This window comes from Fringilla coelebs (assembly GCF_963513975.1).
Source record: "Fringilla coelebs genome assembly, chromosome: 1".
NCBI classification, from domain to species: Eukaryota; Metazoa; Chordata; class Aves; order Passeriformes; family Fringillidae; genus Fringilla; species Fringilla coelebs.
In genome coordinates, this window is record NC_140028.1 from 88,972,882 (window position 1) to 88,995,313 (window position 22,432).

Below are 22,432 nucleotides of genomic sequence, written 5' to 3' on the forward strand. Positions count from 1 at the left end.
TGTTTCCAGATATTAATATATTTTTCAGGCCAAAATGAAATTATGCAGCATGTAGCCCAAACTCAGAATCAGGGGAGGGAAATGCATTTAATTCTCTCTGTTTCTGTTCCTCCTGTTATTCTGAAGCGAGTGAAGAGTGCTATTCCAGCAATAGCTCAGTTTCTATAACTAAATACAAAATCTGAGATGCACTTAGACTATGAATTTTTTTCAGGTTTCTATTGTGACTAATAAGAAATCTATTCCCTTTAATTTTTATTTCTCATTGCTGTTTTTTTTTTAAGTTTGACCATATCTAGCATGCTCTGAACTTCTTTGTTTCATCAGAGAATACAGTACTGGAAATTTTGCTTCTTCTCTTTTGATACTTGCTTTTGTTTTTGATTTGTGAACAAAAAAACAATTTTTCCATTCCTAGAAACAGTTTAGTAGCATTTTCCTCTTTTTTTCAACATGGCAAATCATTTGAAGCAGACCCTTGCTCCTCTGGAACTCTTATTTCTGACAGGAAGCAGAAGACTTGATGAGAGCATACTAAAAAGGAAGTAGAAGGGCAAAAAGAAGAGGCAGGGAAAACTAGATATTCAGTTGTCAGGTCCAGAAGTCCTGTTCTTACAGTTAATTTAACTACTCCAAACATATATTGAGAGTTGCCAGCAGAAGAAACCTTTTGCTAGTGGCTGTAAGGCATATTTTTTTAATGCTAAAATGGGTTTCCACATGACACTCTGAATGCTTGTCTGAATTTTTGTCCCAGTTTGCCAGTCTTGGTATTTTGGGGGTGAGAAGGAAGGAGGCATACACAGTCACACAAAATTCGAAGGTATAAAATCCCTGTTTGCTTCCCCCCCCCCCCCGCCCCGCCTTTTACTTAAAATTATAGGACCCTTTTACAAATATGCTTGCTGTAAATGAACAACAAATTTTCCTAGAAGTCATAGCTAAAGAAGAAAAGTAGAGTGAATTGTCACTTCGCTAGAGTGGGTCTGCCCCTACTTCACTATGGGTCTGGCTAATAATTATATATTTGTGAGAGCCTGAACTGCCCTGTGGTTTCTCTTGCAGATCTCTTGAATTTCCTACCAGCAGACAGAGAGTGTTAAAGGTTTTCTCTCTAGTTCTTTATTACGGGCATTTTTTATGATACAGGTACACATTGTTGTCACCAAATCTTACTAGAAGCCACACTTCACATAAAGTTTATCAACCTAATTGTTTCACAGCATGCCTTCCTATTTCAGAAAATTTCTCCAGGAGTCATTTCTATCACTCTTTGTGCAAGAATTTAACGCAGGCTGAAATTTTTATCTTAGTGACTTTGACCTCTTTCAGACATGGAAGGTTCCCTTGATACTGCTGTAGGAATGTCACTACTAACACTAAATTTCAGTCCATGTTCTTCTTTCTAACTACTTGGGGTTTCAAGCCTCTTCCTCTATCTGAAAACAAGAAGATTGGAATTGGCCATAGAGATTTTGAAATATTTTCCTTTAACATGATTGTTCATATTGGTTGCCACCATTTATTGTAATACCTGAACAAACCTTGAATACCTTGATTTTCTTTGGTTCTCACTGTGGATTGCCCACTCAGTAAGAGGCTGACAGGCTTTCACAGCATTTATGAGCTTGTAGTTGGCACAGTTGCAAAAGAAAGGAAATCTTTGAGCTCTTGTAACTCATTAATTGCTGAGAATATTATACTGTGAGCTGGCTTGTTTGTGAGATGCTTAGCAATAACTATGGCATAGGCTTAAAGCAGAATCCCAAAAATTAACTTAGTGACCTTAGCAACTCTGTTGCTGCCATTAGATTACCACAGTGATTCTGTACTATAAAACAATTCTTGTTTTTCTAGGTTTTATAGGACTGACTTTCATACTCAACACCAAGTGCAGTGATGGATAGATGTGCTAGATTGTTTAGTAAAATCATCGCAAAATGTTCAGACTGGTGATGTAAGCTTTTAGATCTTGAAGTTTATAGAGTTGCAACATCTTCCTCTGCCAGGGCTCTTGTAAATATTCTGCATTTTAGTATATTCAAAGTACAGCAGTCTGCATCCCTACAGGCATTTTGTTAGATTTACATGTTCTGAGTATCATTTACATGTTCTGAGTATCAATTCAGTTTGTTTTATTTATAGAAAGAAATTCTCTATATTTTCTTTATATGCCAGTCTTTATAGGAGAGATTTGGTAAAAAGAGCTGTATCTAGAGGACTATTTATCTGGCCCAACCACATATTAGATGAAGCAAGTTGCATGAAGAGATGGCAAAATAAGCGTGTGAGTCTCCATAATATAAGAAACAGCTAGAAAGAAAACACAACACAGAGGAAAAGCTGCATGAAGGAGACCTTGAGCCTTTGGCCATAAATGTAGTCTGACAGTATCAGGGATTTAGGGGAATCACAGGGACAGTAACTTACCTGCAGGTTTCTTATCCCTGTTGTTTCGGGTTGCCCCCTTTAGTAATTTTGTTCTGATAAGCAGAGGACTAAACAGTCAAGAACAGAGCTAAAGTCATCTTAAGACTTGTTGAAGATGCTAAAACAAGAAATGGGTACCTTGGGGTACAGTGAGTCTGAGCTGGTTGATGTCAGGGAGTGACATTTAGTAGATTCTACTAAAAATATGTGTGTATTCAGTATTTTTAACTGATTAAAAAGCAGGGGTTCAAAAGTCTAATCTCTGGAACTATTTCTCAGATGAACCTATTTTTCTTTTAATAAAAATAATGTCACTTTTTGGCAGGGTTCTCTATACCTAATTGATAAGTCTATTTAAGTCTGCTTCCCAAAGTTTTATTTTTGTATCCTATTTGTCACCAGCTAATGAGCAGTGCAAAGTATCAGTTGCTGTAGCACGTGGTTTGAGCAGCACTGGACTCACTGGGCACTGATTATTAAAACAGAAGTTAGTTGGTAAAGCTCCAAGAATCAGCTGAAACTTGGTTTTGAGTGTTGTTAGAACCACTTCCACAGGTTTGCCTATGAATCAAAGGAGACATCATTACTGTCTTTCAACTATGTTTTTAAAAAAAACCCTTGGGCCTTTGCCAGGTGTTGTGCTTAGTGATAGTGAGAAAATAACAAGCTCATTAAAACTCTGGTCTTTTATGGTCTTATTTATTGGGGGTTTTTAACCTAGCATTTAAAAGCTCCATTATGATTTTAGAACTCCATGCACAAGGAAAGAAGTGATCCTGACACAGAGTTGATAATTGAATGTAAGAAGCAAAATGTAAAAATGAGAAAGAAGGAAGCACTGAGAGCATCCCATAGAGAGGCTTTTTTTGTTTGTTGACATAAATGGTAAGGTAGACATGTCTGTTTGTTTAAGAAAGCAAAAGGAAATTTTGTAACGATAGATGAAAAACAGAACAATGAGGTAACTGAAGGGCAGATTGGTGGAAAATTTTATCTGACAATCTTGCAGGGCAATAGGGGAAGTAGTGGTATGCTTGAAGGAAATAAACTAGTCAAACACCCATTTTTCTAAGTACCGTCCTAAGCCCATCGTTGTTCTGAAGAACAGTGGAAGTAGGTATGACTGAAGTGAGTGCCGCAATGAATAAGAGTTCTGCTGAAGTTTGTAAAGGTCTCATCAAATTGCCACTCCACCCTATGCATCTTCCTGCTCAAGCCTGGAACTATTAAAGACTCCTTTGTAACTAAAAGAAGAAGCATTTTGCCTATTACAATGCAAGTGGTGCTTTAGACTAGGTAAATACTTCCTGGTTCTTTACGTGATATTTAAGACCGCAATTCCCATTTCACATTTTATAATTTAGGTATTAATCTTTGACTCATCCCTGACATTCTCCTTCACACCTACAAGTACTTTGGTGTACAGTATGTTTTGGAATTTAACAAAATTAGATATACTGCACTTTGCCAGAGAATGACTAGAGATGGAGTACTTTTTTCCAAACCTAGCCAAGTTAAAAAAAACACTTCTGCATCCTTAGCAAGACCATGTGTGTCAGGGCAGCTATTGCACCCTAACACATTGGAGAGGAATGAACTGTGCAAGTAGGTTAAAAATGTTTCTCCTATCACTAAATTTTAATGCCTTTCTTGTGTGTGCATCTCTGTGTAGGTAAGTATCTTCTCCCTGAAGAAGTTTTATGCTACAAGTATTTCAGATAGGGACTGTTCTGCTTTATCTATTTCATGGATGAGCTCTCTGTATTTCAGGATCTCTTCCAGCATTTCCTAGCCTTCTTCAGTGACCTGTAAGACATAGATCAGAAATGTCTCATTTCTGTTTTTCTTTTCCAAATTGATTGTGTATTTGCTAGTCGAAATCCAAGAAATTTAAATGCTGTGCAGCACATCAACAGCATCTGGTTTGGGAGCCAGATGCTGACATTGGCTTCCTCCTAATGTGCTGTTGCACTTATGTCATAGCTGCTAACCCCTGCTGTAAAGCAGAGGTGGATGTGTGACAGAGATCAAGACTTCAAACAGGTTGTCCTGCCTGTATTTTGGGTTCCGTTCTGTGTGCTGGAGCCAGAACAACTATGTCCTGAGGAAATAGCTCTCTGTGCATTTATGCTGCTGGCCTTTAGCTTGATGTTTTTTGTTTGCTTGTTTTTTCCCTTATCATCACAAGTTAGTGTCCCAAATCTCCTGTTGTTGGGTCTTTGTGCATGAAGGAACAACAGAATCTGAAAAATTGCAGAAAGGATGAAATGTAAAAAAATTAATCTCAGAAGAACACTGACAATGAAAAAAGTCTTGACAAGGGGGTGAAAGTTGGTGTGGATGTACCTTACTAAAATGTATGAAGCACTTAGGTATTGTGCCAATGAGTTGAAACAATGGCAAGGCACAGAAAGGCTGCCTTGCTGCCCCACTAATGGTAATGAACTGTCCTTTCATCATGCTCTCTGTTATTTGCTGTTTGCTTCCATGGAGCAAGGCAGCTCTTCTTCTATCAGCTTTTGCTACTGATTTCAATGCGAAAATATTTAGATGGTAAATTCTTTCAGGCAGGGATTGTTTCTTCATTGCATGACACAGTGGGACTTTTGAGTCATGATTGCAGACATTAGGGAATCAGGCAAATTATGAGGAAGAATAGTAATGGAATAGCACAAATTGTAAATGATTTATTTCCTGAAGATTGTTTAAAGCAGATGTACACAATGCTTAGTTGAATCTCTCAGTAAAATCCAGATCTGCAATGAATAGAGGAATGAAATGCAGCTGGGATGGAGCTGTCCCTTCTAACCACAGCAGAAAGAATGCATTCAGTTAATTACATCTTAGATATATGATCTTCTTAATCCCAGGTCACGACTGTTCTCCTTCTCCCAGCCAGCTCTAGGTTTAGACAGGGCAGAGTTTCACAGCATAGCAAACTGCTGGGGAGGAAGACAGCAGCAGTGGATACAGAACTCTTTGCCAGAGCTGTTTCAGTTGTTTGCTTTGCCAAGCTGCTGCTGCCGGGGAGTTTCAGTTCCTTCCAGAAGCAGCAGTTGCTGCCCCTCTAATTGCCCCAGAAACAGTGGAGACACAAGTTCAGCTTCTGTGGCAGAAGAAAACCCAGTGCCCCAAAAATGGCTATTGGCTGCCACTTTTGGGAGCAGCAGCATTTGCTGCTGCCTTGCAAGGGGGCAACTCAAGCCACTCACTATTTCTCTAGCCAAGTTTTAGCTTTTAACAGGCTCAGCGTATTTATTAGTCACCCCAATCTGAACAGACATTTCTCTGGTTACTCTTGAATAAATAATCTTTTTCTAAGGGGGAAGGGTGGCTCTTTCCACTGTGATTGCCTGTCCTCTTTTAGTCCTATCTTATCCCTTTGGAGTCTACTGCTCAATCTTGGACTCACCATTTCTTCCATCATTCACCAGCTTCATTTGGTGAATGCCATTTAAAGGGACAAATATAAGTGGTCGTTTTTTCAGAGAAAAGATGACAAGAAGTCTATGACTAGAGGATGGGAATTTATGTATTAGAGAAACACATATGAGCTGTTAGAGTAAAAAATTCATGGATATGAAAAGGAAGGACACCCCTTTGGAATAATAACTGTAATAGTCCTGTCATGCACATAGGGAGGAATAACCCCATGCATCAGCCCAGGTTAAGGATTGATGTCCTGGAAAGCAGCTCTGCAGAGAAGGACCTGGTGGACGACAACAAGCTGTCCATGAGCCAGCAGTATGTCCTTGTGGCCAAGAAGACCATTGGTATCCTGGGGTACATTAGGTAGAGCATTGCCAGCAGGTCAACAGAGGAGATCCTCCCACCTTACTCAGCCCTAGTGAGGCCACATCTGGAGTACTATGTCCAGTCCTGGGCTCCTCAGGACAAGAAAGACATGGAACTCCTGGAGTGAATCCAGTGGAGAGTTGTAAGGATGTTCAGGGGACTGGAGCACCTCTTCTGTGAAGAAACACTGAGAGAGCTGGACCCTGTTTATCTGGGCAAAGAGATGACTCCAGATAAAAACGTGGGAAGTTTTGCTTCAATATGAGAAAAAAACCTCTTTACTTTGAAGGTGATAGAGCCCTGGAACAGACTTTCCAGAATGTCTGTGGAATCTCAGTCTCTGGAGATACTCAAAACCTGCTGGATATGATCCTGTGCAACGTGCTCTCGCCAGGAGTTTGGACCAGATTTTTGTGACACGAGTAGGCTTTTCTTTTTATACCAATAATGACAATATATGATTTTGTCACAATTCTCCAGAGGATTGGGAAATCTAGTGGATTATTACTTAGTGAAAAATCTTTGCAGAAGACACATAGGGCTTGAGGGGCCAGACAAATAGTTATTTTAAGGTTCTAAATGTATTTCTTCATTATGAAGACAATGATCAACCATGTTCTTCAAGTGTTCTCAAATTTCAGAGTCTCATGTTGGCTTTCTAGTCACCTACAGAGAACTAGAATTCTCCCTTCGGCAAAGTAGCAGAATACATTATTTCTATGTGACATATTCTAGTTACACCATCTTCCTCAATTATTCATGATATGCATCAGAGGAAAAAAGGGGAGAAAATTACAACTTGCATTAGAACAATTGGGAGATTTTAAGAAAAGAAATTCTAATCATAAAGGTCTTGTAACACTAGGAAGACATACCAGGGAGGTTGTGCTGTCCTTCAAGGGAAGATTTAAACTGTAGGTTAGAGAAACACCAGTGAAGAATGAGCTTGGTAAAGTTATTTCTGCTGTGGTGCACAGGGATTAGAGAATTTCTTGAGTCTGCTTCTACCTTGCATTTCTATGAACCTGGGCTTTTGTTGTTGTTTGCTGTGTGTTTATTGATCTATCCCAGTATACTCTTTCCCATTTAAACTGCAATTCTGCATTAAGTACTGCCTTCAAAAACCTTTTCCATTTTCAGTAATCTTTTTCCTGAAGAGCACACTACATATTTCTTTTATTAAACACACACTATCTGTATGTTCCAGTCCTCACTTCCTCAGGATTTTAGAGTTGTTTCCAGCAAGCTGTGTTTTCTTATAGGCTCCAGTCATTGAGAGAAAAATTACAGCCTAGAAGCAAAAGTTTGCATAACTAAAAAAAAATGTTAACGTCTCCCAATATGCAGTATTCACATGGGGCTTGCAGAAGATGGACATAAAACCCAGACTGATTTCAGTAGTGCCAGTATTTGCCTAGAGGAGCCCATCATACACATTAGAGATGTTACATGCTATAGATACTGTTCAACTAGTCCCTTTCATTAGGGATGCTCTAATTTGGTTATACTTCATATCTTATTTTCATGCTAAACCATGTGCAGAGCATTTTTACAAAAGCATGTAGTTCTAGGACAAATAAATAGGAGAACTACAAATCAAAAGAGTATGGGTTTAGACATGATAGTAGGAGGAAATGCTATGCTTTTAGGGAGGTGAAGCACTGGAACAGGTTGCCCAGAGAAGCTGTGTATGCTCCATCCCTGTAAGTGTTAGAGGCCAGACTGGATGGGACTTTGAACACCCTGGTTCAGGAAGGTGTCCTTCCCATGGCAGGGGAGTTGGAACTAGATGATTTTAAGGTCCCTTCCAGCCCGAACCATGCTAGGATCGAGTCTCCCTTATTTCTACACCAGACAACTTGTTCTTGTTTGTTTCAAGACCCACTGAAGCCTCCAGGTGAGCTGCAGATGTTGAACCACCACAAAGATTCTCACTAAAGACTTTGGTCCTGTGGACTCTTAGTAGAAGAAGTGAGGAATGGAAGACAGGATTCCTCTGAAGTAACCTCTAGAGTAATTGGTGTTTGTTGACCACTGACTGCGTACTGAGCTCAGGGAGAATAGCTTCCCAGCTGAAGTATCTCCTTAGCTGTGAGAAACTGGAGCAGGAGAAGGAGTGGTGGTGGCTCAGTTCAAACTGCACTTGTCTCCCTGGTCAAGTCCTGATAAGAAATTTATTGTTGGATGATTTTGTGGAAAGTTTTTCATAGAACTCTGTGACAAAGTGTGTTCCTTACATGGTTCACGGGCAGAAGCCCTTTTTAACCTAATACTAGAACAATTTGAATACCAAATATTTTCCACAGTGGTGAATTTCAGTTTAGAACCTGTTTCAAAATAGAGATTGGTTTTATCTGGGCATTTTACATCTTGGACTGAACTTCTTACATTCCTGTACCTACACAGGTGAAAAATACATGCCAAATAAGAAATTAAATGGAAAATCTACATCACAGGGTTCCAGGCAGGGTTTTATAGCATGCTGCAGTATTCACTCCATATACCGATTGTCTCCTCCTTTCTCTAAACTCTACTCTATTCCTTTTGGGCACGTTGCTTTTTCTACCTACCCACCACTTGTACTTCCAGATAGAAAACTAAAGTTAAAAGGAATTGACCGTGCCTTTGCAAGGTCCAATCCCTGAATCATTGTCTAAGCAGCTCCTTTACTGGAAAAGTTTCTGGTTAGACCTTCATCTAATTAAACCATGTTAGAAGGCTACAGGTATTTGTCAATGGTCTATGCCTGCCAAAGGACTAGCACAAGGAATGTGAAAGAGAGATGATTTAGAGGAAGCAGCTGGTACTGTCTGGTTTTAGTCACCATTGTAATGCTGCTGTGCCCACTTACCTCCTCTGCCAAAGTTGTTTCCTTTGCACATTCTTTTTGAGGGAGCTTGGGTTGTTTAGCCTGGAGAAATGGAGGTTTGAGGACACCTTATTGCTTTCCACAACTGCCTGAAAGGAAATTGTAGCAAGGTGGGTGTCAGTCTCTTCTCCCAAGCATATAGCAATAGAAGAAATGGCCTTAAGTTCCACCAGGGGAGGTTCAGGTTGGACATCAGGAACAATTTCTTCACTAAAGTAGTGGCAAAGCATTGGAAGAGACTGCCCAGGGAGGTGGTAGGCTCACCATCCCTGGAGATGTTCAAGAGACATCTGGACATGGAACTTCATGCTATAGTTTAGTTCAAGTGGTGGTGTTCAATCAAAAGTTGGACTCAATGACCTTGGAGGTCTTTTTCCAACCTGGATGATTCTATAATTCTAAAAAAAATACTGTAAAAAGCATTATCCTAAGTAAATTGATCTTACTTTCTTCTTCATGCTGGGAATCTTCAAGACGCACAAAATTCTGCATAACTTTTAATGTTTTCTCTAAATCTACTACTTTTTATAAAGATACTCAGCCTAGCCTGCAGGTGATACCTGTCCTTGCCAGCTGGTGATTGTTGCAAGACCTCTTGCTTGCAGAGAACTATGATAAAGGATATAAGATCTCAGGCCACAGCAGAGCTACCCTGTCTTTTGAGTTTAATGAAGTGGATCCCTTACACATTTGAAATCACTACTTGAGATACCTGGGAGACATTCTGATAACCTAGGAGTTTCTGATATTTTTTGTAACAATGAGAGAGACAGTGTATTAGCACACAATAGCTCTCTTCTTGCCTGACTCATTTATCTAAGTATTTATAAATTTATATGTGGATCTATATGTTTACATATTACAAAAATAGCTTTATATATTTCTTTAAAGCTGGCCTACTTGAAATTAAGATGGTTTTTTGTGCATGTCTGACTATTTCAAAGGAGGTAACAGAATTAAGTTATTACCTAGTATCCTTGCATTTAATAATGATTTTACTGTTTAGAGATAAAAGCTGTAAGGAATACAGAACAAGTCAGATGATCTGGACAACCAAATAACTGTAAGCATGTTCTCTGTTACAGAACAGAGAATTGTTCATAACACAGAGCTGTAAGCAATGAATACATCCCTCCCTTCTGAAAAGGAGATTAAAGAAATCTATATTACTTCTATGTTTGCATTATTTTTATTTCAATATTTTAAGCCCCAAGTTCAAGTTGACTTTAAGTAACTTCTAAAGCTGTAAGGGGCTAGGCAGAGGGAGGATTTTCAGGCTGCTTCATAACTTTAAAAGCTATTTCTATGCCGGGGATTGGAGCCTACAAAAATATTAAATACTGTCACTTTTTCTGGTTCGATAATCAATGCTTGATTTCTCCTCTCCCTCCTTCTTTTCCAAAGACATTGTAAGTTTTAATACTGGGCATTCCAAGAATACAAATATTACTGTTCAGACAAGCTATTTTTGGCCTTTGCTAATTTTCACAATTGCTTTTTCAAAATCAATATTTTTTTAATTGGTCACTTGAGCTTTTTTCAGTGACGTTGAACCTCTGATGCATGTCACTTCAAAAGCATTTTCCAAACATTGTAGGCGTCATGGAGCAATTTTAGCATAAAAAGAAGGGTATAACTAGAGATGGCGGGGGAGCAAATTACATTTTGTATATATAGTATTAAATGCTTCCATTAGTTGCCATAGGGATGGGCAGAAGTTGGTCTGAAATGACAGCTTTTCTGATGCTTGATGTGTTTAAAAGGAAAACACTGGGGGGAGGGGGGTTTATTATTATTATTACCCTGGGATACTTTTATAGGGGAAGGGGAAATATTAAAGTCGTATTTCTCAGAAAAGATGCTTGGTGTCTATATTAACAGACCAGGCATCATCTTCACCTCTGCAGAGACACTGACCTCTACAAAGCATGAATCTTTGTAGCTTCAGGATTGTAATTCCACAGCTGCTCAGAGCTTCTCATTTCCTTTTGCAACACAGCAGCTATAACCACAACCCCTCCTCCTGAGCAGTGTCTGTAAATCTCCTGCAGTCGTAACCCGTCCTGCAATTACTGCTGCGCACACTGCTGTTACAGCAGGACCAGAGTGAGACCTGCTTGTCACACCAGGCTTTTTGATTTGCTCACTCTAACGTCCACTTGGCTCAACTACTGGAAATCAGCTGCAAGCAAGCCCTGGGTTTATAGTTACGATTTGAACTCCCATGTGATTGTGTCAAAAAGAGGTGCAAGTCACATATCTCAAGGTGTGTTTTAAACCTGCAGCCATTCGATGTTGAAGCTGTTGTTCATGCCAAGCACAACCAGAAGCAGGATGCCAGCTGTGCAGTTAGCTGGCATTCAGGTCTCTGGAAATTTTGCGTGGATGGTGTGTGTGCCATACAAGGGACACTTGCTGGCTTCACTAACTGAAAAATGCAAATGCTTTATAAATTACTACTACACAATATGCAGATGAGAGTCAACCAAGAGGCTAAATAATACAACTTTGTGTTTCAGAAGTCTACTAGAGGAGCATCTGCTTCATAAGGATTGAAACTGAGGAAGTGTACTTACTGTCTACAATCTAAGTTCATTTTCCATTGATCTTTAGTAAGTTTTTAAAGAAGCACCATGAAATTATTTTTTTAATCTGACTTCTACACTGTGCCACAAGTACCTTTTTTCTTAATTCTCCCAAGGGCAATGTTTTATTGCTATTACTCATCACCCTGTGGAGCACTGAGCAGACATTGAATGCTATTTTGAGGAGACCACTCATAGATGGTGAAATGTCATTTGTCAGGGCTGTTGTTTGTAGTCTGCCTGCCACATTGCTCTGTCAGTTCATGGGGATACACCTCACTGATGTGGCTCTAGTGTCTCTAATAATTAGTAAAACTTGGGCGACAGAAAAAATGCTTAATTTTTCTTTGCAACAGGGTTGACTGAAAACAAGTGCAACCAACATGAAACACTGGACTGTCCTTGCCTGTAGTGTTTTAGAAACATTCTCCAGTCTCGTGTTCCATTAAAAGATCTCCTCTTTTGTCAAGCCGAAGAAGCTGGAGAAGAGGATCTGCATTAGCTGTTCCATAATGTAATGCAATTTGGTATTAGTCCTGGAAATTCCTGCTGAAGGTGCAAAGAAGGATTGCTCAAAGGCAAGAAGAAATTCTTTAAAATGAACAACACGAAGTTTTAAGTACTCTTCTGAGCCTTCCATGTATGGTTAAAGGAGGAGGAGGATGTGGGCAGAAAGGCATGTCTGAAGAGACAGGAGAACTCGTGTAGCCCCCATCATGCTAATGGAACATGTAGCTGCAATACATATTCTTGTTTTGAGCCATACTTTTGATATCAGACAGAAGTAACTTGACAGCACTACAGTTTCACTACAATTAAGAAAGAAAGCATTAGGTTCCTCTGGCTTGTTATCATACTTTTCATTTTTGACCTGCATTATGCAGTATCAAGTTCTTCAAAAAAGCACAAACAACACTGCAATATGTAGTTGCATATACTTACATATATAAAATACTCAACTTGTGCACATTAAAAAAATTGCATCCAAACTCAGTTACAGGTACAGGTAAGATTTGGATTAACCTTAATAGTGAGGTACAGTAAAATTAGTCCAGACTTCTCAATATCTGGACAATTTTTTCAGTTATATTCACCTGTTTCATTACAATTCCTGTAAATATTCCCATTGTGAAAGATACAGCTCCTCAGTAGCTCCAGAGCAACATAAGGTAGGAAATATAAGGCAGGTGGCTGTTTTCCCTGAAGCTCTCATTGTTGACCTGTCTTAACAAGGGAGGTGAATCTTAAAAACCATAGCCCAAACTATTAGAGGAAATGGTGCAATTTTTTTGGAGGATAACACAGTATAAAAACAGGAAAGGAGGTTGGGAGCACCCCACATAAGAAGGACACAGACTTGTTGGGGCAAGTCTAGAGGACAGCCATAAAGATGCTGAGAGGGCTGGAGCACCTATCCTATGAAGACAGGCTGAGAGGGTTGGGGTTGTTCAGCCTGGACAAGAGGAGGGTCCATGGAGAATTCTGAACATTCTAGTATCTAAAGGATGCCTTCAGGAGAGATGGAAAGGGACTTTTTACAAGGGCATGTAGTGATAGGATGGGGGAATTGCCTTTTAACTTAAAGAGGGCTGGTTTAGATTAGATACTAGGAAAAAAATCTTTACTGTGAGGGTGATGAGGCACTGGATGTGGATGACCTATCTCTGGAAATGTTCAAATCCAGGCTGGATGCAACTCTGAGCAAACTGATTTATTCGAAGGTGCCCTGCCCATGGCAGGGGGCTTGGATCTAAATGATCTTTAAGGTCCCTTCCAACCAAACCATTTTATGATTGTACAGTAAATTATTCTGAGACTGGCATTGATATGAATTATTTATCTATGTATGCACAGTGCCCTATGAATATTAAATCAAATTGTGTTATTTGAGGACTACACCTTGTAGATTCATTAATACTTCATAGTTGTCTTTGCCTTACATAAGGGCAGTTGGCACAATGTTACTTGATTTTGTTCTAGCCAGAACGCAAGTCTCAAATTTTTATTGAACATAATCATATTACTGTATTTATGTCCAGCTGCTCAGTTACTTTGGAATTGTTTATCCCATTTAAACTACTGACCAACTAAAACCAGGCTTATGAACGATCTGCTTTCGGTGCAATTTCTCAAATGCCACCAGGACACTCTAAGCATGCTGTTGTTTCCAGTTTCCCAGTGCTAGTTTTTCTTTTCTTCCAAAGAAGGTTAAGACTGAAATAGTACCTGTATTAGTGCAAAATAAAGGCATTTCCTCTTACATATTTGGCCAGCCACACTATCTTGTGCAGGGGGATAGCTCAAGCTTTTGTGAGTGCTGAGTCTCAGCAGGATGGATGATTTTGTTGTCTTTGTCTTTGTTTCCAGCAGCTGATTTAGATCCATTTAAAGTTCCTTTGCCAGAACTCCTTGGAAAGTGAGCAGGAAGTCAAAAGCAATGCCTCCACCTTCTTAACTGCTGAATGCAGGTGGGGCAGTGAAGGCAGGCTTATCCAAATTATCTATTTTACTAGTTTCCTCCACTTTCCTTGCCACAGATAGCTCTGTGTTTCACTACTTTCACTAAGTTGCCCGTGGGAGAGAACTAGAGAAAGTTCCTTTTCTTCCTTTCCTGTGTAGTTTGTTATAGGAAAAAAAAAAATCCAGTCATGTAATTGAGGAAAATGATGAAGGTCTATTAAAGCAGAAGAATTTCTGCCTGTATAAGGACTAGAGGAATAGGCTTTAATGTACATGCTCTCCCAAATTCTCCTCTATTTATCATATGACTTCACCTTCTCCTCCCTCAAATGAAGGCGTATCAAACTGCCATACATCATCTCAGAATAGGCTTTTACTATGCAGGATAGCTAACCTTTGTTCTCAATGACAGCACTTTAAAGATTTTCTCAACTTGCCACTTCTTGAACTTCTTGTTCATGACGTGTGATGCTGGAGCTGCCTCCTTTCAAGTTCATCTCTTCTCTATTGGAATCCATGCAGCTCTTGCTTTGGACCTAAATAACAAGAATGTGACCTTGATGCTATGAAAGCACTGCCCAAACCTTCCACTGATCTCAAGAGCCAGAGCTACTGTTACATTCTCTTTAATGTTTCTGGATATTCATAACTTTTATGGCAGAAGGATTAAAAGTAAATACTGGCACTGGAAGCACCTTCTTCTGGACATCTCTCATTAAATTCCTGTGTGGTTTCAGCCTAAGGATCCCAAAATGGAGTTATACAAAATTTGTAGAAAGTTCTGAAAGCATCAATGTTAGCCTCTGTCTCTGTAAAGAATCTGCAAACCTCATTTGAATATTTTTATCTTTTGCTGTTTGTTATGTGCATCATAATATCTGTCTTGCATTACAAATAAGAAATTGAGAACACATTTGTGTCCTAATTTTGGTAGCAATCCTCTCTTTTTAACATATCTAAGCACAAGACTAATCATTATAATTAAAAAAGCGCCCATTTTTCACAGCTTAGGGGCTTAAACTTTTATATTCTTCCTTTATTCTGAATGTATCCCTCAGGAAACAACTCTCTGTAATAATCACCTTGCCTACACTTCTTCAGTCACACATTACATTCTCTCTCCCACTTTCTTTCAGGTTAATATTAGTGTTTGTCAGCAGCAGACTCTTTTTTTCAAGGCTCTGAGTCATTACAGTAACAGTTATGTTCTCAATAGAGAGTTCAGGGTAGGAAAAAACCTCAGCCCAATGCCTACAAGTATCTGACTGTTAGAGAACCAGAAGGCTACTCACTCCTTTCTCACTTCTTTTAAATGCCAAGTGTTCAATTACATCCCTCTTGAGACTTGGGAGGGTTTTTTGTTGGCTTTCTTTTTTTAATTTGGGAAAAAGTCAAATGTGATGTAGTAGGTTACTAAAGCTCACGATGAGGAATTTTGGCTTCAGATTTTTCCTAAGTGTGATAGGTTTTTTCCAAGTATTTCTTTAGCAGAGTTTGATTGGTTGGTATTACGGTCTTGCTCACAAGGCATTCAGTCTCCATCTAGTCCTATATAGATACCTGTGTATGTTACAAAATCCCTTCACCCGTTATCCTAAACAGGGATGTACGCTGATAAGAGGTGCAGTCAGTAGCAGAAGTTTTGCAAGTTTGGCTTCAGGCCTTAACAGAGCACAGGAAAAACAGAGAGCTAGAGAGTACAGTTTCTGGTTCTGGCTACTGTCCTTCCCTGTCCTGTCGCCTGAGATGCTCTGCTGTTCTTTGGAAACCAAGTCAGAATACACATCTCAGTGGACTCTGCTTCAGCACAAGAGTTGTGCAGAACTTTCCCATTGAGCCTCAGGGGTATGTGAAGCCTGATTTGGGGATCATGCTTAAAACAGATCTGTTTCATCTGCACATTTCTCTAGGCATGTAAGCTTTTCAACTGAACTGGATGTACTGGATTTCTGTTTCTGAGGGCTGAGCTCTTCCAGGACTGTGGGTCAAATCTGAGCCCACAGTACCATCCTAGAGATTTTCTAATCAGGCAGGCAAGGATTTCCCTCATGATGATGAATGCTACAGAAGCATATAAATACATAGGCACTGTTACCGTTCTTGTTGCTAAGTGCTCCCTAGTCAGAAAGAGCTCTTAGCAGTTGTCAGAAATGCTGCACTATAATTTAAAATAAACTTTAAATCCCTGAGATGGATGAAAGTATCAAGATGGATGATCTTGCAATGGTCAGTAGAGAGGCTGCTGGTGAATTCAATGACTTCACTTGCCAGTCATGATTGACGATGACCATGCATATTGAAAGGGACACAGCAAAGAGGATCAGGGAGATACATCAAAGGCTAAAGGATAGGTGCTATTAACCATTCTCCACCCTGCGTGCTTGTAGTTTTTTCAATTTCCTTCTGACTGAGAGATTGTGTCTCGAGGAAAAACCAAAACTATTCCATATTGCTTGCAAACAGGCATAATCCTTGGAGTGAGTGATGTCCTTGTCTTCAATTTTCCTTCTGAATCTCTCTGCTGCCAGCCTTTCTTATTTTTCCTGACTTTATGTTAAAGAAAGCCAGCTTGCCTAAACAGGCAATTGGCCCCTGTTCCATAAGATAATGGATCCAGCTATTATCAGAGGCCAGCTTGGAGGGACAGCTGTACAGCTATATAACTCCATAGCTATACAGCTACTGTTCAATAGTCACCATGGCAAATACAAACCCTCCAAAATGCAAAGATGGAGGGGCTAGCAACTCTCCAACATTCATAGAAAGCAGCTTGCAGTGTTCTTGCAGGTTGCTTTTGCTTTAATTTGTCTTTAGGAATGAAAATGTTTGTCACATCTCTAAAAACAGAAACACAGTTTGGTAAACCACATCTACCACTAAGGTGGCCCTGGGAGACACCTACTCAATCCAACTATATTTAGTGGCGTGCCAGTGTAGGAACAGCCATATCAGACTCTACTTGGAGTTCATGTAGCTTCTCCTTATCTTTGATGCTGTCTGGGTGTTCTGGAAAAGAATATATGAAGTCTTAGGAATGGCAAGCCATGTAATAATCTGTTCATGGAGATTCTTACTTTCTAGCTTGCTCCAAAAAAATCCCTGTACTCTGAAGGCTTATTCATCTTCTTGGGTTTCTTCTTAAAAACAAACAAAAAATCATATGCTACTTGATACAGAATTTTCTGATACTGAAAAGAAAATGATACAAAAAACCCTATGCTACTTGATAAAGAGTTTTCTGATACTGAAATGCCCCAGTTTTGAGCACCAGTAATGTTTGGTGGCAATAGATTTTAGAAGGTATTTATATCTGACCTTTTGAGCAAAATATCTGCAAAAATGGGAAGGCTAGGTCGGTCTGCCTATTGACACTTCTCTTGACTAGCACTCCTGACTTTAAATTTATCAAAGGATCATTTTATCACCACCTTCTTCAATTTCTTACTCACTTCCAAAAAGGCTTTGGGGAACTTCTTAAAGACCTGCTGGAAAAAACAGGGTCATGATCCTCTTGTGAGGGATGCCCATGCAACTTAATAGCATGGCCCTTCTTAGCCCCTAGTGCCTGGCTTGATCAAGATTCCAAACTATGTGCAGCTTCAGTAATACTAAACTAGATCAGCTGTAAGCACAAAGAGATAACTGGTATGTTTCAGTTTATTAGCTATTCAAGCTCACTTTTAAACTTTTACAAGGCAAATTATAATTGAAAAGATCTTGGTAGAAACATATTCTGCTTTCACGGTCTGTGGATGTGCATGTTTAAACTATCATGCCATGATACTGTGCTCTTTGATTTATATTTTTACTGATGCTTTGACTGAGTAGTTTGTTGCAATGTACTGCTAAATGAAAGAAAAATCAAAAACTGCATCAGACAACCACTCTGTATTTCATTCTAGAAAATAGCTGGCAATTATAATTACTCACCATGTTTCTGGCTCAGAATAAAAGTGGCATTGCACAAAAAAACCACACTGAACATTCATCGTGATTAGAAAAGGCTCCATACCTTGGAGTGCAGTGGAGACATAAGAATAATTTTAAATGCAAATTAAATTGTGGGGGTAGCAAAGAGAACAGATAAAAGACAGTAAAACAAAGCCTTTCACTTTCCTCAAATTAGCAGGCTAATGTAGTATAAAAAAAAGCAGTTCTACTCAGATCTGTGCTAAGAGCTTTCATTTCATCATAATATAAAACAGCAGATCCGTCACCTTTCTCTATTCAGTACTCTTGATTTCGAGGTTGAAGTGAAAATTAGAAGCTGTTCTTTCTGGCTCACAGACTGGGTTGCATTTGCTTAGTCTTATTCCATGACAGTAGGATGGAAAGAGGTCAGTAACACTGGTAAGTACTTCTGCATCTGATTTTATTTATTTATTTTTTAAATCTTTCAGTGCTTTGGCTTTTTGTCAATGTGCATTTCCTAAAAAAAGCTACATTGTGTATTTTGTAAAAGGCTGTTTCTTAAGCAGAAATGCAACGATTCCTTGAGAATGCTTATATCAGATGTTATAGCTCCTTCAGGAAAGAATGAATTACTTACAGTAGGAATTCTGTAATAGGAAAGGTTTCTCAATATTCTATATATTTCATAGCATCACTGGAACATTTTGTGTGTTGCTTTTTCTGTCTGCCTTGTCCAACAAGCAGTACCAGATAAGAAATGAATCTCTTCTCAAGATGTTATTTCCATTATATTCATAGCAAAACAATCTCATTACCCTTATGGTAAATGATGGAGTAAGCAGGTATTTTACTTAGTGAAAGCAAACTATTAGATAAAACACAATGTTATGTTTAAATTTAACCATTATGAAACATTAAAAATATCTCAGAATATGAGATGCAACAAGGAAGATCGATGTGTAAAACAAATTCTTAAGGAAACTTGATACAGATTTTTTTTTTCCTTGGGAAAGTTTTTATCAAATCAAAACCAGGGGCTTAATTTTTTAGTACGAAGGGCGAGGGGGAGTGGGGGAGATGAACGTAGTGTCACCTCCTGTTGCTAAGTAACAACATCTCCTGGCCATTTTTATCTGATAAAGGAAGTCCAGTTGACGTTATGCATTATTCATCAGAGTTCCAATCAAACAATCAAAATTGTTTGCTTACACTGGGGACATTTAGTAAGATCAAAGAAACCCTCCTTGAAACTACTGGAGCTTACACCACTGCCAGACAGCCCTTGATACTCTGCAGTAAGTATCATTTCTGGTTTGGGAGTGCTACAGTAACGTGAATTGCTGTGGAACGTAAAAGTTTTCTCATCAGGACAGACTTCTGAATTTTAAAAGGATTGCATCTTGATTGATGAGAACTGAATCAAAGGAAAAAGGTAAAGCTTTGGAAACCTAGTTTCCTGACTTTTCACAGCAAAATTGAAGGAATTACTTGAAGCAAGAATCAGACTCCCTGCCTCAAACCTTTTTGTTAGGTTTGCACGGAAAAGGACTAGAGGTATTTTTGTCCGTCTGTCTTAAAATACACGTTGTTCAGAGTTGTTTGCATGCTTATGATTACATGCTGTGGTGACTATGATGTGTGTGAGAGAATGGGATTGTGTGTTTTCTGCAAATCCTGTTCTTTTTAATGTGAGTTTTTAAAAGTATAATAAAATGCAGAAGGTAGTAATGAAGCTGGAGAAGGGTCACAAAATCTTTCCAGGAACTCTGCCGGGCACAGGCAAACATAATTCAGTGTACAGCTTGGAGAGTTGTAATCCAGGATCTCGGCAGATCTATGATTCAAAACAATGCCAAAAATATGAACCTTAGCTACAAAACAGTGCTAGGAATAGCCTGCCGCTTCTTAATGACTGCTCTTACCACATATTTTAAAACTGATGGTGGAATGTTCTGTTGCTACTTCTGGTCAGCAAGAGGAGATAGGAAAGGCAAGGTTGGCTTCTGGTCCATTTAGGTGGAGTGAAATATCCAGAATACTGTGTCTTCCTTTCTAGTGCAGCATTTTGACAGAAGTGGCAAGAATGCAATCTTTAATGTAGTCTGTTATAGTAGTGCCTACTTAGAGGCACTGGCTGTGATCTAGCTAAAGGAGGTCCCTGTCCTGAGCTTTTCTGATTTTCTTTTTAACGGCAAATGTAACAGGCAGATGAATCCAAGTATGTGTCTTAAGAAATGGAGTGTGAATAGAATACAGGTGATTGTACTGGGAAGATACAAGGAATCTTGTTAATACTGCAGTAGCGCTTCTCTTTTTTGTCTTTAGACAAGGTTTTGAACCAAACATTCTAAAATAGAAAAGGATGCTTATGAAGTTCTATGAATAGTGACTTGAAAATACTTTGACCCTAATATGCCAGATGGAAGTACTTTAGTGACTGCCTACACAGTACTTTCCACAAAGAAACCCACCAGCTTTTTTCTCTGACATCTCTGTAATCTTTTCTAGGAATCTGACTGATCAATCATACAGGAGTATTGTACACAAAGCACCTTCAAAATGGACTACTTTTTGGATGTCGAGTCTGCTCACAGACTCTTTTACAGTCAAGGAGCCCAAGGTAAGAAACTCTGGCACTGGCTCAGGAAATTACTAGTTTACTGTACAGTTAAAATGTATATGGCCAGATAGGGGCCATATACATACTTAAGTGTTGAGAGGGCACAGGGCCTTCAAAATGCATGGGCTTTGAAAGGGACTACAAGAAGAATGGTGGGGTTGATCTGCCCTCTCAGAGGATAAGGAGGGGCTGTGAGAGCTGTTGCATGTGCTCCTGGAGCAAAAAGAGCTGCCAAGACACAGGTTCTGCTGTTGCAGAACCCAAATGGACACGACAGAGGAGACAGCAATGGCCTGCAGCTTGCTGAGTAAGCCTATGCTGTCCTTTCCCTTCTTCCTCTTTCTTGTCAGCACCAACAGGATCATAAGGTGATGTTATTCAGGAAAAACTGGTTTGGGAAAGCCCTGAGGCAGTCCCCCACAAGGTTTGCACAGAGCAGCTCTCACTGGTCTTCATTGTCCCCAGTGGAATGCTGGCCCCCACAGACCAGCAGCAGGGTGAGAGAGGAAGGGTTACCAAGATCCACTGCTTTAATGTAGTTGAGACTTTTTCACAACACAGATGATATTTTTGGTAAAGTCAGTTCACATTTTTCTCACTAGCTCTATATTTGGAGAAAACTTGCAATTTCAGAGAGAAGGGCTTTTTTTTTTCCTTAAACTTTAAACACCATATTAAATTCAAGAAAATTGTAAGAGCCAAGTAGCTCTATCAGCCATTTTTGTTTCTATATACTGCCTGTTTTTTGAAAATGGGATCCATTTTTCTTCCACTATTAATTTCACTGGTTGCTAATCAAATGCAAAGTCTGGACAACAGAGTTTTGACTTCCCTCTGGAGGCTATTCTCCCAGAGCAAGATGTAATCCACCCACAGGATGCCACCATCCCAAGATAATGGGGAGCAGTACCACCTCTGACCTCTGGCTCAGCTGAGGTGCTGCTGCCTAACACATGCTGTGCTGCTTAGCTGCTGTCTCAGTTGTGATACATTTTCATCTGTACCAGTTGCAGAAAGCCTTTCTTGTCACAACACAGCTTCCTGCATTGAACAAGAGAAGCAAATACTAAGCACCACAAAATCAGGGAAAAACCACTGAGGGCAATGAGTGATTTTGATGGGGTTTTTTTTCCTCCATATCTAAAATACAATAAACACCTGGGTGTTGCTACAGAATTATTTTGAAATATGTTCTTCAACCCTCTTTGAGCAGAGAGGTTGGACTAGATGACCTCCTGTTATGTGTTCCATTCATAACAATTTTGTGATATCTCTATGGGAACAAACCATTTCTATTCCATCAAAACTAAAATTCAGGAATATACATCTCACTGCTTTACAAACTATAGCAAATTGTCAACAGCATCCCAATGCCATGTGCACTGCAACATACAGATGCAACTGTGGAAGAAAGAATATGTGATCATGCAATGAAAGTCTGTTACAGTCATGTGCATAGGGTAGCTCATAAGGGTTGTGCAGGTCACCTTCACTGTAACTATATCCAAGCAAGCAAGATTGAAAAAACATTATTATCCTACCCATACTTGGAGAAATTATATTGTTAGCACATCTAGAAATGCTTGTACTGATCAGTTATTAAATACAAAACAAGGAAAAAAATTCATTATGCAGAACGGTATTCCTTGATACAAATGTCGTCATCAGGGGCCTGACCTCTAGATCTGTCATGTGGACTTCTATCCCTTGGCCAAAACAAACAGGAGCTAGCACTGAGACTCGGAGATTATTTGTTCCCTT

The 22,432-nt window shown here is 39.3% G+C and overlaps 1 protein-coding gene across 1 annotated transcript in view; it reads left to right on the forward strand.

Annotated features, from left to right (window-relative positions):
- Positions 1-20,610: 20,610 nt before the first annotated feature.
- The window catches only part of PHACTR1 (phosphatase and actin regulator 1), a gene marked incomplete at both ends in the record, with an annotated part of 292,048 nt that continues 290,226 nt past the window's right edge, over positions 20,611-22,432 (forward strand). Inside the window, one exon of the mRNA XM_084206533.1 lies at positions 20,611-20,671. Coding sequence (XP_084062659.1) covers positions 20,611-20,671 — 61 coding nt within the window. The remainder of the gene's footprint in view (positions 20,672-22,432) is intronic.